The following is a 19,564-nucleotide window of genomic DNA, read 5'->3' as shown; positions in this document are numbered from 1 at the left end:
TAAGGTTTATTTAAAGTAAATATTTTACAAAGATTGAAGGTCAATTTTCTTAAACAAGGCCTAGCAGATCTAGGTGGTTTTGCCTGCAAAGCTCACAATGACAAAGTCACCATTATCATCTTTCTGGCCATCTGAACTCTCATCAGTGGTGTCGTTAAGTGGAATGGAGATGTCAGTCTCTTCTGAGCTACTGTAGACAATCACTTTCTTTTTGGTGACCAGTGTATACAGCCATGCCACTGGCACAACTCTCAGAAATGTACTTCGCACTAGTTGCTCCGTGCTTGTGACTGCCACCTGACAAATGTGATTCCCCTCCATTTCTGCCTTTAAATCAAGGCTCAAAACCCATCTTTACAGCCTGGTTTTTCCTCCCCATTAACTATCTTACCTCTGCACTACTATCTTTGTTTATATTTCTGGATGTATGGGCTTTATGTGTTTTATTTTTGTTATTGTTATTTTACCTTCATTGTTTATCTACTGAATGCACTATGTACAGCACTTTGGACAGTGCAAACTGTCATAAATGTGCTTTTATAAATATATTTTACTTACTTACTTACTTATAACTCACCTAGGCCCTTTGGCACAAATCACCCCAACCCCAGAATTTTGGATAATAGGCATGATGCAGCAGTTTAGGGCTGACATTGTTCTAACTATATAGACACAAAGTGTAGCATACTAAAGCACTAAAACATGTGTCAAATGTTTTCAAACGTGTCTATAATTGTTCAGACACAATAATCAAAAAACCATGATCATGGAAATTTTACTTTGAAAGGCAAAAAACTGTTTTTTGAGCATAAATGTGCTTATATCTTATTTCATGTTTCTCCCTTCTTTACAGGATGAGTCAAATGGATGGCTCTTCTTAAATATGTGGTCACATTTCCAATTTCTTCTATGGTTTTCTAGAAACAAGGGATGGCACACTTCCCCAACCGCACAACTTAGGCCACTCTCCCCTACTGGGCATTTAGGTTTTTGTGGCCTCACTAGTGTCAGGCATGCATACTCATAAGACATGCAAAAGGTGACATGTCCGAAAACACACCCCTTTAGGGGGGTCTGGGGTTTTCCCACTCAGAATTTTTTTGTGATTTGAACATGTAAAATAAGCAATTTGGTGTACTCTGGTGAAGAGAATTAAAGAAAAAGAAAACTTTTATTTCAGTTCAAATGAATAGTAAAATGAGCCAAACAAGTTAGTCAGCCAACCTTCTTGACTTTACCCATACAACGTGTGTAGGTATTTACTAAGAAAAACGTTAAAAAAAAACAGCTCAGAAAAACGGTTAAATGGGAACAACCAGCTTGTTGATAAAACTATGTTTTCAAGTGAATGAGAGAGAAAAGGCAATAAATAAGACAAAAACACTTAGAGCCACCAATCTATCGCACCAAATGCCCTTTCAATAAACTATTATATACTCTCTCTCTCTCTCTCTCTCTCTCTCTCTCTCTCTCTCCTGTAATAACCGCAGAAAACATTTCCTCAGAAACATGTTAGTGCGTCATCAATAACACAGAAAGACAATCGTGGAACTTCCTTGGAATCAGTATTGAGTATTACATTTCTGTTGGTATGTCAGTTTCCGTGTCAGAGCAATCAAGACGCTGGCCGCACATAGCTTGTGTCATTGTGGCAGCGGGACACGTTAGCTGATTACTGTAATATAAATAATTATTTGGAACTTCAAAAATTAAAATGCAAATTTTTTATATTTTCTGTTTGTCTCCTTTCCCATTTTCTTATGTAAAGGGCATGGAAAATAAAATATAAGAAATGGCAATCAATTCATGTTTTAAAGGCATATTTTGAATAAAACAGTCAGTTTTTTATTTTTTTAAATTAATTTTTTTTTTTACAGTAGTCTGTCTGTCATGTTAGTGCGTCATCAATCACACAGAAAGACAATCGTGGAACTTCCTTGGAATCAGTATCGAGTATTACATTTCTGTTGGTATGTCAGTTTCTGTGTTTGTGTGTGTGTGTGTGTGTGTGTGTGTGTGTGTGTGTGTGTGTGTGTGTGTGTGTGTGTGTGTGTGTGTGTGTGTGTGTGTGTGTGTGTGTGTGTGTGTGTGTGTGTGTGTGTGTGTGTGTGTGTGTGTGTGTGTGTGTGTGTGTGTGTGTGTGTGTGTGTGTGTGTGTGTGTGTGTGTGTGTGTGTGTGTGTCTCAAAACAGGTCAACCAGGAAACATAGGCCCCACCCCTTTCTCACAAAATTCAGACAAAAGACTGTGTGTGTGTGCGTGCGTGTGTGTGTGTGTATCTCTTTATCATTCATCCAAGCGAATCTTGTTCAGTGAATTGGAAACAGAAACTAAGACAAACTATGTGTGAGTGTGTGTGTGTGTGTGTGTGTGTGTGTGTGTGAGTGAGTGAGTGTGAGAGAGAGAAAGAAAGTGAGTGAGAGAGAGAGAGAGAGGGAGTAAGGTCTCCTTACAGAGGCAATGTGCCAGACTCACAATTTCAGTTGATTAAAATAAGTTTAAATAACTAAACATTAAAAGACATTGCCTCTGTAAGAAGACCTCTCTCTCTCTCGTATCCATCCTGAGAAGGCAAACATGACAATTTTTCTGCACAAAAATGGTTAATTTGACAACGTTAATAGTTGTAGTCTTATCTTTACAGAGGACTTCTTTGTATTTTTTAAGTCAGTTGAATTTTGTTTCAAGTTAAATGCAAATGAGCACTGTTAATATTCCAAAAGGCTAACGCTCTTCCTTGACTGTTTTCAGTCTGTGGTTCTCATTGGGTGTACTTAAGCCCTTACTGTAAATCCAATACTGCATTTAATTTCATGTGGGTGTTTTATATGTGTATCTATTTTAATTTTTAAGGTGTTGTATTGTTCAGGTCATAAGGAATCTTTCTTTTAAAATGATTTATTTTAGCTAAAGTTTTAAAATGGAGATTAGATTACCTGGTAGTCTCCACATTAATCTCCATTATTATATTGTTTGAAACAGTATTGTTGTATTAGATAATACGTAAATTGTGTGAATTTAATTTTATTTAAATTTTAAAATAGTTTATTTGTAAGTTACTCGTAATTATATTGTTAAAGTTAATTGTGTTAAATTTGGCACTGGATATAAAAGGGCATTATTTTTTGTGTGTGCAATTTGAGGCTTTAAAGTACCGTTTAAGCACCGGAACCTTTTCAAAAGTACAGAGTAGTAACCGGTATCGGAAAAAACCCAACCGATACCCAACCCTAATTATGTGTAGACTTGAGAAACCTGGAGTTGAGGACACGGTCGGATAGGGAGCATATTAAAAAGTAGGTAAGATAAGAGGGGAGTGTTATGGGCTGGAGGCAGACCTTTAGGAGTGAGTATTCAATCATACTTTTACTCTTTGAGTGAAACTTGAGGTTTTTATTCAGTGACTGTACACAACTACACAAAGCATGAAGCGTTTCTGCTCATGTCTCATAATCACAACGTCGCAGGTTCGATTCCAGCCAGTGACCTTGGTCGTATTTCTTACCCCCATGTCTTCCCCTGTGTTTCCTCTCTGCCTCTAAAATTATCCAATTAAAGGTAAAAAAGCAAAAGAATAAATAAATAAACCTTTTTCGTCAAATCAGGTTGCAACAGTTTTTTTTTTCATGTACCCATTTCAGAAACGCTCACTTCCTGAGTATGACCTATAGGCCTCTAACCACTGAACAGGATGCTGTGTTGTGTTTGTCGTGTCTGATGTGATGTGAACATACATTATCTCACAAAAGTGAGTACACCCCTCACATTTCTTCATATATTTCATTAGATCTTTTCATGGGACAACACTGAAGAAATGACACTTTGATACAATGTAAAGTAGTCAGTGTACAGCTTGTATAACAGTTCAAAATGACTGTCCCCTCAAAATAACTTGTGTTTGTCGTGATGTAATATGAACATAGATGTGGTTCTGTAAACAAAGCTCCTGTGTCGGCCATCATAACTCCTGTTGGTGCTTTGATACATTTGTGTTAGTTTTCCTTCAGGTTGACAATACTGTCTGATTTTAGCAGGAAGCCACGATGACAGCAAAGGACCTTTTTGACACTCTGGACGATTTACTAAACGATGAGTTGAATCTCTTCAAATGGTATCTGAAGGAGCCTGGCATCATGAAAGGCTACCAACCCATCAAAAAGTCCAAACTAGAGGATGCTAAAACGACATGCATCATAGTCGATCTGATGGTGGACGCCTACACACTTCCTGGAGCTCTGATCGTGACCAAGAAGGTTTTAGAGGAGATGAAGCAGAATGATCTGGTGAAGAAACTGTCAGACACCATCGCAGGACCAGAAGGTCAGAAACACTTTGTAACAGTCAGTTATATAACAGTTAGGGCCACTAGGTGGCGCCTCCCTAGGCCAGTAACACTTTATGATTTGTATTTTTAGGCATAAAGAGTTGGCAACAGAATAGAGAGTAGAGGAATATGGCCTCACTACAGAGGCCCAGTGCATTCACCAAATAACTAGAGGCTTGATCTTGTGATATTGAGAAAAAGTTGAGGTATCAGTCATTGCTGATTGAGAGAACAGAGGCATGATGGTGCTACTCTTAGTTTGGTTTGAGAGACTGTGAGGAATGTGGACGGTATTATTATCATAATAATACATGTATAATGAAAAACACAAATTAAAAAACATTTTCTCTCTCATGGTGTCAGTTGACGTCAACGATGTTCAAGAGACTTCAGCAAACATTGGAGCGTCCTCCTCTCAGATTGAAGGTAAAAATGTGTTTTCTTTCAGCTTTGAAACCGCTGCAAACATGGAGATTTAAATACTGCTCAAGACCACAAGTCAAGTATCTCTAGGTAACAAGTCAATTATCTTACATTTGATATAAAATGCAGTTATCTCAATATCACAAGTTTTGAGCTCAGTTGTTTTTTTACTACTAAACTTGCTGAGAGATGAGGGAGCATCAGAACTGTTCTGTGTGTATCGCTTCTAAAGGAAAACCACTTAAATATGTTCTGGCACAGTGATGTCACAACAGCTGCATTTATTTCAATAAGTCGAGACAGTGAGACACGAGGAGATAATATCGGAGTAATGTTGTGGATGGTATTATACTCAAAATATATGTATAAAGTAACACCTCAAAACATTTAATGAAATGAAATAAATTAGAAACCATTCTCTCTCACACAATGTCAGTGGATGTCAACTGTGTTGGAGAGACTTCAGCAAACATTGGACCTTCCTCAGATGTATTTTTTAGCCTTTGAATATGTTCTGGTCCATGGCAAAACTTACTTGCACAACCGGCACATCAGTTTTTGAGTGACTGCACTAGACGCAGTGGAACAACAGCCTGTTTGGTTCATTGCAAGGAAGGACACATTTCCTCCATATTTTCACACATATTTTCACACATTGAGAGAAAGTTTTAGCTTTTATCCATATTTTTGTGAGCATGCTAGATAAGTACATTATTATTTAAAATACATGATTCCGCTATTCAGCTCTAAAATTCAAAACAAACTAATGTAAAATGATCTGTAGCTCGATGTCAATTTAGATTTTTATTGTTTATTATATAGAAAAAGTTACAACTTTTCTGATGAAGTTCATAGAATTACTAATATAGACATAATTTACTCCGAACATCATGTTAATTTCCTTCAAGAAATAAAAATATGTAAAAGAAACATTTGTTGGTGACTATGAGAAAATGAGCATCTTTACACAAGTCTAATTTTATAGGTATTTTTTCTATTTATGTCACACAGATGCGATTGTTGCCCGACCAGTGCCAACACCCATCTCATTTTACCAAAAACAGCTTCAAACAAACCTCCAGGATAGGTTCAACTGCGCTACAGAGGGGTGGTTAGAGGAGAAGGATTCCCAGCCTCTGGGTGAGATCTACACAGAGCTGTACATCACAGCAGGGGGCAACGTACACATCAACAAACAGCATGAAATCAGACAGATTGAGACGGTGAAGCCAGCAGACACAGAGAAACCAATTAAACCAAGTGACATGTTCAAAATTCCCCCTGGAAAATGCAAACCCATTAGAACAGCACTGACCATAGGAATTGCAGGAATTGGCAAAACATTTCTTGTGAAGAAATTTGTTTTGGACTTTGCTGAAGGAGGAGCCAATCAAGATGTGCATCTCATATTCCCCTTAGACTTCCGCCAGTTGAATTTATTGAAGGAAGAAAAGTTTTGTTTGGCAGAGCTAATTCATGAAGTAATCACAGAAGCCAGAGCCATCAGTGAAGAAGCTCTTAATTACATCTTCACAACTCTGCAATCTTCAGGAAACACCAACTATGACAAGAGCAAATTCAAACTTCTGTTCATTTTGGATGGACTGGATGAGAGCCGCCTCCAACTGGACAATACTCGTCACTGTGGTGTGACAGAGTCCACCTCAGTGGATGTGCTGCTGTCAAACCTCATCAGGGGGAAACTGCTTCCCTCTGCTCGCCTCTGGATAACCACACGACCTGCAGCAGCCAATCAGATCCCTCCTGACTGTGTCGGCATGGTGACAGAGGTCAGAGGGTTCACTGACCCACAGAAGGAGGAATACTTCAGGAAGAAGTTCAGAGATGAGGAGCAGGCCAGGAGAATCATCTCCCACATCAAGACATCACGAAGCCTCCACATCATGTGCCACATCCCAGTCTTCTGCTGGATCACTGCTATAGTTCTGGAGGATTTGGTGAAGATTGGAGAGGGAGGAGAGCTGCCCAAGACCCTGACTGAGATGTACACAGAATATATCAAGTTCCAGATTGTAACAAAAGAGGGGCACGAAAAAGAAGAAGAGTGCCGTGAGTACATTAAGTTATTAGCGAAAATAGCTTTCCACCAGCTGAAAGAGGGCAACCTGATCTTCTACGAGAAAGATCTAAAAAAGAATGGCATTGATGTCAGAGAGGCATCTCTCTTCTCAGGAGTGTTCACAGAGATCTTTAAAGTGGAACGTGGCAGGAAGAATGTTGAAGACAAGATGTTTAGCTTTGTCCATCTGAGTGTTCATGAGTATTTGGCCGCTTTCTATGTAGAGAGTGAACTCCTTAACAGTAACAGGAATGTTATGCCTGAGCTAGGGGAAACTCCTGTGGAATATCTGCGAAGGATGTTCAGCAAAACATCTGAGACCAATGTCCACAGGTCTGCCATTGACAAAGCCTTGAAGAGTCCAAATGGACACTTGGACTTGTTCCTCCGCTTCCTCCTGGGTCTTTCACTGCAGTCCAATCAGAGACTTCTACCAGGCCTACTGAAAAAGGAAAGCAGCCTAGAGCCCAATCAAGAAACGGTGAAGTACATCAAGAAGAAGATCAGTGAGGATATCTCTCCTGAGAGAAGCATCAATCTGTTCCACTGTCTGAATGAACTGAATGATAGTTCTCTAGTGGAGGAGATCCAACAATCCCTGAGTTCAGGAAGTCTCTCCACAGATGAACTGTCTCCTGCTCAGTGGTCCGCTCTGGTCTTCATCTTACTGTCATCAGAAAAAGATCTGGACGTGTTTGACCTGAAGAAATACTCTGCTTCAGAGGAGGTTCTTCTGAGGCTACTGCCAGTGGTCAAAGCCTCCAACAAAGCTCTGTACGTACAGTAGGATTTATTCACCAATAAATACTCTGCCATCTTTTAACTGACAAAAAAATAATGTATGACTCTTTTTCTCACTGTTGTCTCTCCAGGCTGAGTGGCTGTAACCTCTCAGAGAGAAGCTGTGAAGCTCTGGCCTCAGTTCTCAGCTCCTCCTCTAGTCTGAGAGAGCTGGACCTGAGTAACAACCACCTGCAGGATTCAGGAGTGAAGCATCTGTCTGCTTGGCTGCAGGGTCCATACTGTAAACTGGAATCTCTCAGGTCAGATTACCAAACAGTTCAACTGATCACCATTTAACATCTGATTTATATCAGTTTATAACAAGTTAACCTGTGTAGGATTGTGTCTGGTACAATGATTATTCAAAATATCTTTAATTAAACTTCAAGAGTTTTTTCTAGACTCATATAATTAGTTTCCAAATGTTTTCAGAACTTTCTCTCCTTTTTTTTGTTGAATTATTAAATACCTCAGATCAGTATTTATTATAGACGTGGCTCTAAAGTATTCTATCAGGACCATAACGTACAACAAAATAAAATCACTCCCTGTGTGTGTGTGTGTGTGTGTGTGTGTGTGTGTGTGTGTGTGTGTGTGTGTGTGTGTGTGTGTGTGTGTGTGTGTGTGTGTGTGTGTGTGTGTGTGTGTGTGTGTGTGTGTGTGTGTGTGTGTGTGTGTGTGTGTGTGTGTGTGTGTGTGTGTGTGTGTGTGTGTGTGTGTGTGTGTGTGTGTGTAGGCTGTCAGGTTGTTTGATCACAGAGAAAGGCTGTGCTTCTCTGGCCTCATCTCTGAGATCCAACCCCTCCCATCTGAGAGAGCTGGACCTGAGTAACAACGACCTGCAGGATTCAGGAGTGAAGCATCTGTCTGCTTGGCTGCAGAGTCCACACTGTAAACTGGAATCTCTCAGGTCAGATTATCAACCAGTTCAACTGATGACCATTAAACGTCTGATTTGAATCAGTTTTTCTTTTAATTTGTATTGTTGAATGACTAAATACCTCAGATTATGTGTAACATTAATTATAAACAGCTCTAAAGTATTCTATCTGGACCGAAACATACCTAAACAAAAACAAAGAAACAATATATGGTTTGTGTGTGTGTGTGTGTGTGTGTGTGTGTGTGTGTGTGTGTGTGTGTGTGTGTGTGTGTGTGTGTGTGTGTGTGTGTGTGTGTGTGTGTGTGTGTGTGTAGGCTGTCAGGTTGTCTGATCACAGAGAAAGGCTGTGCTTCTCTGGCCTCATCTCTGAGATCCAACCCCTCCCATCTGAGAGAGCTGGACCTGAGTAACAACGACCTGCAGGATTCAGGAGTGAAGCATCTGTCTGCTTGGCTGCAGAGTCCACACTGTAAACTGGAATCTCTCAGGTCAGATTATCAACCAGTTCAACTGATGACCATTAAACGTCTGATTTGCATCAGTTTTTCTTTTAATTTGTATTGTTGAATGACTAAATACCTCAGATTATGTGTAACATTAATTATAAACAGCTCTAAAGTATTCTATCTGGACCGAAACGTACCTAAACAAAAACAAAGAAACAATATATGGTGTGTGTGTGTGTGTGTGTGTGTGTGTGTGTGTGTGTGTGTGTGTGTGTGTGTGTGTGTGTGTGTGTGTGTGTGTAGTCTGTCAGGTTGTCTGATCACAGAGAAAGGCTGTGCTTCTCTGGCCTCATCTCTGAGATCAAACCCCTCCCATCTGAGAGAGCTGGACCTGGGTAACAACGACCTGCAGGATTCAGGAGTGAAGCATCTGTCTGCTTGGCTGCAGAGTCCACACTGTAAACTGGAATCTCTTAGGTCAGATCATCAACCAGTTCAACTGATGACCATTAAACGTCTGATTTGCATCAGTTTTTCTTTTAATTTGTGTTGTTGAATGACTAAATACCTCAGATTATGTGTAACATTAATTATAAACAGCTCTAAAGTATTCTATCTGGACCGAAACATACCTAAACAAAAACAAAGAAACAATATATGGTGTGTGAGTGTGTGTGTGTGTGTGTGTGTGTGTGTGTGTGTGTGTGTGTGTGTGTGTGTGTGTGTGTGTGTGTGTGTGTGTGTGTGTGTGTGTGTGTGTGTGTGTGTGTGTGTGTAGTCTGTCAGGTTGTCTGATCACAGTGGAAGGCTGTGCTTCTCTGGCCTCATCTCTGAGGTCTAACCCCTCCCATCTGAGAGAGCTGGACCTGAGCTACAACCATCCAGGAGCCTCAGGGGTGAAGCTGCTGGAGGATCCCCTCTTGAGACTGGAGACTCTCAGGTATGAAGAGACACCAAGAGCTCACACACTGTTTCTCTGTTACACTGACAGGCTGAGGACTGTTGGCTCACAGTCTGTATCAGTGTAGCTGACTGACAGCAGCAATTCAATCTCATGGACACTGATTGAATTTTTATTTCCTATACTTTGATTCATAATTTAATCACAATTTTAGACGAGGTAAGACCAGATACGTTTTTAACTTCCTCCCTTTTGAACATGAACCACCCGTTGCTGAGGATCCTGTTTGTTTTAAGTTTTACTTTGTGGTTTTATTATTTGAACATGTTCTATAAATTGACTAAATAAAAATAATAAAATAATCACATTCTGTCACTTAACTATATTTACTGTCAGGTCTCTGGAAGGAATATTTTTGCATCCATTAATTCAACCAAACACTTCAGCCCGTCCACTACGCTCTAGGGCTGCAACAACGATTGGATAAAAATGTATCATTAAAAGAGGTGGCAAAACATTTAATTTATGATTTGTTGCGTTTTAGGGTTAGTTTGTCACTTGCTATGTTGCGAAGCTGTTTAGTTCACATGCAGACAGAGTTGAGCGGAGCATGGCGGAGGTTCAGAACACTAAATGACACTTTTAACACTAATAAACGTACTGAAAATAACTGTTTGTGAACTTTAAAGCTTATTTATTTTGCAGACGTTGTAAATCATATGTTTGTTTTTTGTCTTAGTTCATGGCCTGCAGTTATCCCATTGATGACGGCTGCTGCGCGACGCTACATTGTATCTCCTGCCGGCTGCTGCGTAGCGCAGCATTGTTACTTTATCTAATTTTCATGGTGTGTGCAACATAGAATGCACTGTCATTGGTTCAAATACACATGAGGCGGGTTTTGTTGATTTTTTTAAGACCACGTGAACTAGGGCTGGGCGATATATCGAATATATTCGATGTATCGCGAGATGTGCTCCAGGGGATGTATAAAATGACCCTATCGCAACCATCGAATACAAATTGGCACGTAATGTGTTTTTTTAGCCGCCGCCGCCGCCACCGGCAAACTCGCTGGTGTTCGCTTCTCTCGCTCTTTCCTGTGGCTCTCTGCCTCACAGAACATGCATTGGCAACTCACTCACTCACCCCTCCCAACCAGAGTCTCCTGGGCGCGCACCTGTGACGTAGTCTGTGCCTTGTGAGTGTTTACTTTAATCGCCATGTGAAAACAACGACGAGAGGGGGAGAAAAAAAGACGAGGGCTCTGATGCTCTTATAACAGCCGAACGAGCAGGTGGAGGGGGCGCGAAAGACGGCGATGGTGGCCGTCGTTCATAGCATGGACCTTTTTTGTAGACGGGCGCTTGACAGCATAAGCGGCCGCTGTACAGAGCCTGGTCCTTATGAGAGGAAGGCGAACGAGCGCCGGGGGAGTTTTTGGTCCAACGTCACACAACCACGGCATCCCATTTATTACGGGCAGCCTCTTATAATAGGTCCATGTCAGCATCAAGGGAGGTGCACACCGTTTATTAACTAAAAGTCTATGTAAAGTAGGCTACATTTGCGAGTATTTTTTATAAAATAAAACAGTGTTTTAGTGATAATGCAGGAGGGCTAGATCAATAGGTATGAATAGCATCCAGGAAATGTGCATCGGTTAGAATGCAAGGAATGATGATGATGAGACTTTGCTTTCTTTAGACTATAGGCTATTATTCTCAGCCGTATTTATTTAAATCCTCTGATTGTCTTCCAGTTTTATTTTCATTAACTAAATACAGGAGAATCAAACAATAAGGCAGGTAACAGAGGGACGATGAGCCACCTGCTGTTTGCGCTCGCATGAATCTCTCTCTCGGACTAACAGGCAGAAAACGAAACTTAACTTACACTATAGAGCAACTGCTCTTAAAGCGACAGTAACCATTATACATGTCAGAGCCTTTTATACACATAGACTACTAGTATGGATCAAAACCGGTTCTACATTTAAAGTGTGGCTGCTATCTTCAGGGGGTTAGTGGTGATAAACAATTAGAAAGTGGTTGTAATGAGTCATAATTAGTGTTCTCAGTTTACAGATTAACAGAAGATGGAAAAAACTGTTTCCAAATAAAATAATGCTGGATCCATTGTATGGGAGTGGAAGGATGTGGAATAATCAATACAATGTGCAAACTCTTTGCCATGTGCAAGTTTCAAATTGTTCCAATAGAAAGCACTAAAGAATATAAACATGTTTCATGTAGCCTAATGCATTGTTAGTGCAGACACATTTTGCAGGGACTATTTAAATCATATTACTGGTGTGATGTTATGCAAAAAATTAATTAAATTGAGCATTTAGGATGTGCTCTAGAGGAGATTTGAAATATATCGAGATATATATCGTGTATCGAGATATAGTAAAAAAATATCGAGATATTGATTTTTGCCCATATCGCCCAGCCCTAACGTGAACACCCAAAAGTTGTGTGGTTTGCCGAAAATCACGTCAATCAAAAAAAAAAATAATAATAATAATTTAAAAAAAATACGCCTGCTGTGTCGGCGATAGTATATTACAGAACAGTTAGTGGCGTTTGGAGCGCAGAATCTAGGTCTACTATAGACTACTGACAAAACTCACACAACACATTGCATCTATTTATTAACAATATTTATGAATTTATGCTATATTTTGCTGCTCCAACTTTATCTATCTACCTTTATCCCTCCACTGCACACTAAGTCACTGCTATCCATGCTAAAAGGAAGCAGGTTTATAACCTCATTTAGCACATTATTTCTAAATATTTTATATTATTTATTCTTTTTTCTTCTCCCCCATCTAATTTGACGATTTTTAGAAAACTGTGTTGGTTTGTAAGCGCTAAGGGAGCATTTTTAAATAAAACCTGTGAACCTTACCTTTTAAATGTATTTTATTTCATGTTTCTATGTGCTACACAGGCTTAGATATTAGGGTTTTGGTAGACGTTGACAATTCGTAGTATTTTTTCTGAAAACCCTCAAGTGTAACTGAACCCTTTTACTTGTTTTTTGAGATAGAAGCTGAATTAAATCACTATGTTGTTTAGGAACACATACAGTGGTGTGCGAAAGTTTGTGAACCCCTTGAGCCTTTTGGAATTTTATTTATTTTAACCATTATTAATATATTTTTTTCAATACCAGTATTTTTTATATGAAATAACAGATGTTTGTTTATCAATTCAACATTTTTCTTTTCCAGAAATCAATTGTTAAAATAGATAAAACAAATTATTTGACAAATGTTGTATGTGCAAAAGTTTGTGAACCCTAAGCTGCATTGCTTAAATCGAGCAAGGTAAACACAATCAGGTGGGCCAAACTGATTGATGAAATAGACCAATGTAGTGAGAGATCTTTAGGGAAGAAATTGGGCGCCACTAGATAAAACACGGATAAAACCAGGTCAGTTTAGGCCCACCAAACTGAACCCATACAGGTCAGACATGCTAAAAGGGAAAAAAATCTCAGAAGATCTCAGGAATAGAGTTGTGATGCTGCACATTTGTCTGGGGACAGCTATAAATTAATTCAAAAAAAGTTTGAGCTCCATCGGTCCACCGTGAGGCAAATCATCTACAAATGGAGAGCTTTAAGAGTGACTGAACATCTGCCTTGAAGTTGACTTCCTTCAAAAATATCTTCAAGCGCCACAAGAAAAGTATTTTTTTAGTTAAAAGCCAACCCACACATTACATCTAGTGATTTGCAGACCATTTGCCATCACCATTCTTCACTTGGGAGAAGGTTCTGTTGGTGGTAGGCAGAGTTGCGTTTTTGCCCAAACATGGCGGTTTTGGTTATGACCAAACAGATCAATTTTGGACTAATCTGTCCACAGAATAAGACTTCAGGTATCTCCAGGTGCTCTCTGGCAAAGCTGTGACAAGCAGTTTTGTTCTTTTTTGAGAGCAGAGGCTTCTTCAGCAACCCTCCCTTGAAATCCATGTTGACTGAGTTTTCTTCTTATTGTGGAACCATGCACATCTGTCCCAGATGTTGCAAGAGAGGTCTGCAAATCACTAGATGTAATGTGTGGGTTGGCTTTTAACTAAAAAAATACTTTTCTTGTGGCGCTTGAGGATATTTTTGAAGGAAGTCAACTTCAAGGCAGATGTTCAGTCACTCTTAAAGCTCTCCATTTGTAGATGATTTGCCTCACGGTGGACCGATGGAGCTCAAACTTTTTTTGAATTAATTTATAGCTGTCCCCAGATAAATGTGCAGCATCACAACTCTATTCCTGAGATCTTCTGAGATTTTTTTCCCTTTTAACATGTCTGACCTGTATGGGTTCAGTTTGGTGGGCCTAAACTGACCTGGTTTTATCCGTGTTTTATCTAGTGGCGCCCAATTTCTTCCCTAAAGATCTCTCATTACATTGGTCTATTTCATCAATCAATTTGGCCCACCTGATTGTGTTTACCTTGCTCGATTTAAGCAATGCAGCTTAGGGTTCACAAACTTTTGCACATACAACATTTGTCAAATAATTAGTTTTATCTATTTTAACAATTGATTTCTGGAAAAGAAAAATGTTGAATTGATAAACAAACATCTGTTATTTCATATAAAAAATACTGGTATTGAAAAAAATGTATTAATAATGGTTAAAATAAATAAAATTCCAAAAGGCTCAAGGGGTTCACAAACTTTCGCACACCACTGTATATGCTGGTGTTAATATTGAAAAAAAATTCAATATGATAAATATCGGCAATTTAAGAAATGTTTTGTATTGTAAATTATTTTAGAACTTTACTAAGATTTGAAAAAAACGTTTTCCGTCGGGTTCGAAAAATTACGTACTGCTGTACTTTTGGTGCAGCAGTACGTCATCACGTCGCCGCAAAGCCGGTCACGCTCTTTACAGGTCCATGGCTGGTCCATGAGCTACTACTGTCAGGCCCCCAGGAGCAGGCCCCCAGACCCCCTTCTCCGAGCAGCCAGCATGGACAGGTGGCCACGCCTGGTATTACACGCATTAGACTGTCTGGGACGGGTCCGTAAAACAAAATGGAGATCTATGGAGCCCAGCCCCATTCATTCCCAATACAATTTCGTCAAACAAGAATGTATCTCCGCTAAATTTTTCTGGATATCAATCAAAGGCTCATACTTTTCTTTAGACCATGTACTAATAGGATGGAAGTTTTCGCTTTTCAAAACGTCACCGAAAGCGTTTTATAGCCGTTTTATTTTCAGTTTTAGCCGTTAGGCGTGTAGCCACTAAAAGGAGTCGTAGTGAAACAACCGTTGCTTCGGCCGGCCCGGCCTCCGATGGCGGGAGGAATGTTTGTTTATCACTATATTACTTTACGACGACGGGGTGTAATTTAAATATTACAGATAGAGAATCATCGGGGATTAGTAACTTTTACTTCCATGGTCGATAAACAATGCAACTGTGCTCGTCCCGCTTAGCTTAATGCACGGACATATTATAACGTTACACTGCTGGAGAATGAGTAACGTCACTGAAACGTACCCTGCGTGTCATGCTTTAGGGGTGTGTCGGCACCCATGAAGCAGAAAGTCACTTCCTGAATGGTTGCCCTGCGCCAATGAGCAGCTTTTATAGGAATGAATGGCTTCACGTTCCAACGGTTGTCAGTCCGCTGTCCATTTCTTTATAGGTCCATGACTACTGTTATACAGTCCCTCCAAGGATGTTATTTCGGGGGTTAACACCCTTAACTTCTACCGGCAGTGTGTCTGCATTATCTCACTTGTGCACACACACACACACACACACACACACACACACACCCCCGCCCGGACTCGTTCGTTGCTTCACTTGATTGACACACACGCTACTGCTCGCTCTCCTCGCTCACTCACACACACACACACACACACACACTGCCGCTAGCTCACTTGCGCTACTCTGTCTCCTAACTCTACGATAGAGACACCCGCCAACAATTTAGAATAAGAAAAGTCCTCCACCTCAGACGACCCATCTGTGTGGCATATGAGCTCACTGTGTAGCGACCGTGCCATTAGACTCTGTCACTCGATTTTTCAATGAAGTCATGTCATTCAGAGTGACAGCTAGCAGCTAGCCCCCTCCTTCACAGACACCGTGCGCCCCCTCCCTCCTGAATGTCGGCCGGCTGATGTCGGAATGTTTAAAAACAAAGGTTCTCAAACGGAATTTTAGAATCCATGGTCTGAAAGCATTTTTCAAAATCGTGCAGTAGCTCAAATAGGGGGTTCAGTTACCCTTTAAGGACATGCATCTTAGATTGCCATAGGCATCAATGGGTTAAAGCTATTTCACATCAACATTTAATATTTTTTCAATTTAAATTATTTTAAATTATAAAATAATTATTTTTAAGAGCTCAGAGACGTTCAAGCAGCAACCTGATGTTTGTATCACTGTCTGTTTGAAATAATGTTGTGTATTTCAAAGGAAAAAAAATTGTTCAATTCATGAATTAATTGAAAAACATGATACATTAATAATTTATTCAAATCGATTTTTTTTGTCTGTATATTTTCAATAATTTTCAAAGGGTAGACACTTTTTTATTTATGTGACATTTAGAAATGAGAGAGCATTACAAATATACAACAAACTTACACTCAACACCCATTCTGAATACTTGGCAAAAACAGACTAAAAGACAAAAAATAATATGTCGCTGATGAGGAAGCTTCTGAAGGTTCATTCTGACTCTGTTTCTCTCTCCAGGGTGGAACATGGTGCAAGGCAGAGGCTGAAACCTGGTGTGAAGAAGTGTAAGTGTGTGTTCACTTTGATTCAGGAAAACCAGGCTGCACATTTAAAGCAGTTTAAAGGTGGAGTCAGTGATTCTGGAGAACGCTTGTTGTCAAAATCACTTTTTCTCATGATCAGTGAATATCTCTTCACAATCCTCTACCTGTCAGTACTGTGTGTGCACTGACAAAAAAAACTTAGTTTTAATACACAGCCTAGGCTCTGTGAACGGAAATGTTGCTTATACGATGGGCCTCTTTGTTTACATACCTTTTGTGTACATGCTCATTTACAGAGCCTAGGCAGTGTAGTAATACCAGTTATTAGTTTCAGGGCACATTGTACGGACAGGTAGCAGATCATGAGGAGATATTCACTGATTTTGAAAAAAAAAAATTAGATCAAGCCATCTCCAGAAGTTACTGACTCCACCTTTAAATTAAAAGCTTGACGGAAGTAGATTTTGATTGATTCAATTTGATTTCAGACATATCAAAAATACAAAAACAATATGAAAAGCATGAAAATACAATAAACACAAATTATGTTTAAATTATTTCACAAAAAAGAAAAAAGAAATAAATTACATATATTGATATAATATAGGAAGGAGTATGAACTTATTTAATTCCACAGCTCAAAAAATAATGTTTATTATATTAGCTTCTTGTATTCCTTATAATCTCTATACAATCTATCTATACAATTGTGATACTATATTTGATATTTACAATTCATACATATATACAACTTGAAATCTATCTATATATTTATACAATCAATAAATCTATATCTATATACACATACAACTATGAATACAATTTGATGTACAATTTTTACACTTTATAAATACATATATACTATCCTTTTTTATTATTATTTAGAAATATATATATATATATATATTATTATTATTATAGATTCAAAACAGTGAGTCATTCTGAAGGTTTGATCTAATTAACAGTCTGTTAATAAAACAACACATGAACCCATCAGGAGTCTGGTGATAAACTGCTGCTGTGTTGTGTCTTGTTCTCTCCATCAGGGGCCTGTGAACTCACACTGGACACAAACACAGTGAACAGAGAGCTCAAACTGTCTGACAACAACAAGAAGGTGACATATGTGGAGGAGAAGCAGCCATATCCTGATCATCCAGAGAGATTTGATGTCTATCCTCAGCTGCTATGTAGTAATGGTCTGACTGGTCGCCGTTACTGGGAGGTCGAGTGGAGCGGAGAGGTTGATATATCAGTGAGTTACAGAGGAATCAGCAGGAAAGGAAACGGTAATGACTGTGTGTTTGGATGGACTGATCAGTCCTGGTGTCTGTACTGCTCTGATCGTCATGATTACTCTGTCAGTCACAATAACAGAAGAACATCCATCCCCTCCTCCTCTGTCTCTTACATAGTAGCAGTGTATGTGGACTGTCCTGCTGGCTCTCTGTCCTTCTACAGTGTCTCCTCTGACTCACTGATCCACCTCCACACCTTCAACACCACATTCACTGAACCTCTTTATCCTGGGTTTGCAGTCTGGTCATATGGTTCCTCAATGTCTCTGTGTCGTCTGTAGGAGGGAGAGTCTGTACAGGATCACAGTTACAGAAATCTTTCAGGTTTTTGCAACAAATAAATCAGTTAATTCGATTGAAATGATTCTTTTGTAAGAGTTATGTAAGAGCCATATATTAAAAGGTGCAGTGTGTAGATTTCATTGCCATTTTTAAGAACAAACTTGGTAAAAAAATGTAATATAATATGAAGTATGTTTTAATTACTGTATAATTCCTTGAAAATAAAAGCTGTGGATTTCTTTAATATCTTTAGAATGAGCCTTTTATATCTACATAGGAGCGGGGCGCTGAGGCCGCCATGTTGCACCGCCATGTTTCTACAGTAGCACAGAACGGACAAACTTAACTAAAGGCCTTACACGTTTTTATATATAGTGGGCGTCCTGGGGAAATGCACCTGTTGGAAGACCAAGAAGAAGAAGAAGTACTATAGAATAAATAACTAATTACATCTTCACCTCATCACTTGATATTGTGGAAAGACTTGAGGCAGTGGTGGATGATGCCATCTTTAGTAACTAGCTTCTTGTCCTTGAAGGCCACCGTAGCTTCTGTAAATTCTCCACAAAGGAAGGGGTTAGCAAGGGAACTAAACTTTATGTGAATGAATAAAGGTGTGTATCATATCTTGTTTCTCTGTCTGTCTATCTGTCTCTCTCTCCTCTCTCTCGCTCTCTCTCTCTCCCTCCCTCCCTTCCTCTCTCTCTCTCTCCCTCCCTCCCTCCCTCCCTCCCTCCCTCCCTCCCTCTCTCTCTCTCTCCCTCTCTCTCTCTCCCTCTCTCTCCCTCTCTCCCTCTCTCTCTCCCTCCCTCCCTCCCTCCCTCTCTCTCTCTCTCCCTCCCTCCCTCTCTCTCACTCTCCCTCTCTCCCTGTCTCTCTCTCTCCCCCTCTCTCTCTCTCTCTCCCCCTCTCTCCCCCTCTCCCTCCCTCTCTCTCTCCCTCCCTCTCGCTCCCTCACTCCCTCTCTCTCTCTCTCTGCCTCTCCCTAATAAACCGTAGCTAGTTGATGATGCCCTTGTAACCCTTCTCAGCCCCAAATTACTTCATTCGGCACTGGGTTTGACAGATATAACATTTACGAAACCAATAATCAATAGGACCAGTGTATCAGAATATTTCTACATTGGCTCACTGAAGAAATTAGTGTTTGTAAGTTGAAACTAGAGTAGCAAGAGAAAATAAGACTCATGAACAACGGGTATGTTTTATAGAAAAAGATTTGTACTGTATTGATTGAAAACATGAAATAAATATCTAATTCAACGTGTAACAGCAATCAGTGTTTGGTTCCTTTGAAATAAGAGCAAAGTGTTATCAAATGACCTTCATAAATACATTAGTTTTTCAAACCATTTAAAAACATGTTTAAACCTCTTTAA

The 19,564-nt window shown here is 39.6% G+C and overlaps 1 protein-coding gene across 1 annotated transcript; it reads left to right on the top strand.

The window, feature by feature from the left end:
* The first annotated feature begins 4,122 nt into the window (after positions 1 to 4,122).
* Positions 4,123 to 18,204, top strand: LOC307257463 (NACHT, LRR and PYD domains-containing protein 3-like). Its single transcript, XM_080036705.1, has 10 exons — positions 4,123 to 4,320; positions 4,688 to 4,750; positions 5,759 to 7,601; positions 7,700 to 7,870; positions 8,347 to 8,520; positions 8,808 to 8,981; positions 9,243 to 9,416; positions 9,718 to 9,879; positions 16,580 to 16,626; positions 17,652 to 18,204. Exons 1-10 carry the CDS (start codon positions 4,134 to 4,136, stop codon positions 18,182 to 18,184), a joined length of 3,528 nt encoding a protein of 1,175 aa, XP_079892831.1. The 5' UTR covers positions 4,123 to 4,133; the 3' UTR covers positions 18,185 to 18,204.
* Positions 18,205 to 19,564: the final 1,360 nt, after the last annotated feature.

Source organism: Ammodytes marinus (assembly GCF_949987685.1).
Source record: "Ammodytes marinus genome assembly, chromosome: 2".
In the NCBI taxonomy this organism is placed as follows: domain Eukaryota; kingdom Metazoa; phylum Chordata; class Actinopteri; order Uranoscopiformes; family Ammodytidae; genus Ammodytes; species Ammodytes marinus.
Note: the sequence above shows the minus strand (reverse complement) of the source record. Positions and strands in the feature narration are given on the sequence as shown.

What these genes read in the sequence shown, in the direction of transcription:
- LOC307257463 (XM_080036705.1), top strand. Translation starts at nt 4,134, where the DNA reads ATGAAAGGCTACCAACCCATCAAAAAGTCCAAACTAGAGGATGCTAAA. An exon ending in TGTAAACTGGAATCTCTCAG is followed by an intron (nt 8,982 to 9,242) that starts GTCAGATTATCA and finishes GTGTGTGTGTAG; the next exon opens with TCTGTCAGGTTGTCTGATCA. An exon ending in TGTAAACTGGAATCTCTTAG is followed by an intron (nt 9,417 to 9,717) that starts GTCAGATCATCA and finishes GTGTGTGTGTAG; the next exon opens with TCTGTCAGGTTGTCTGATCA.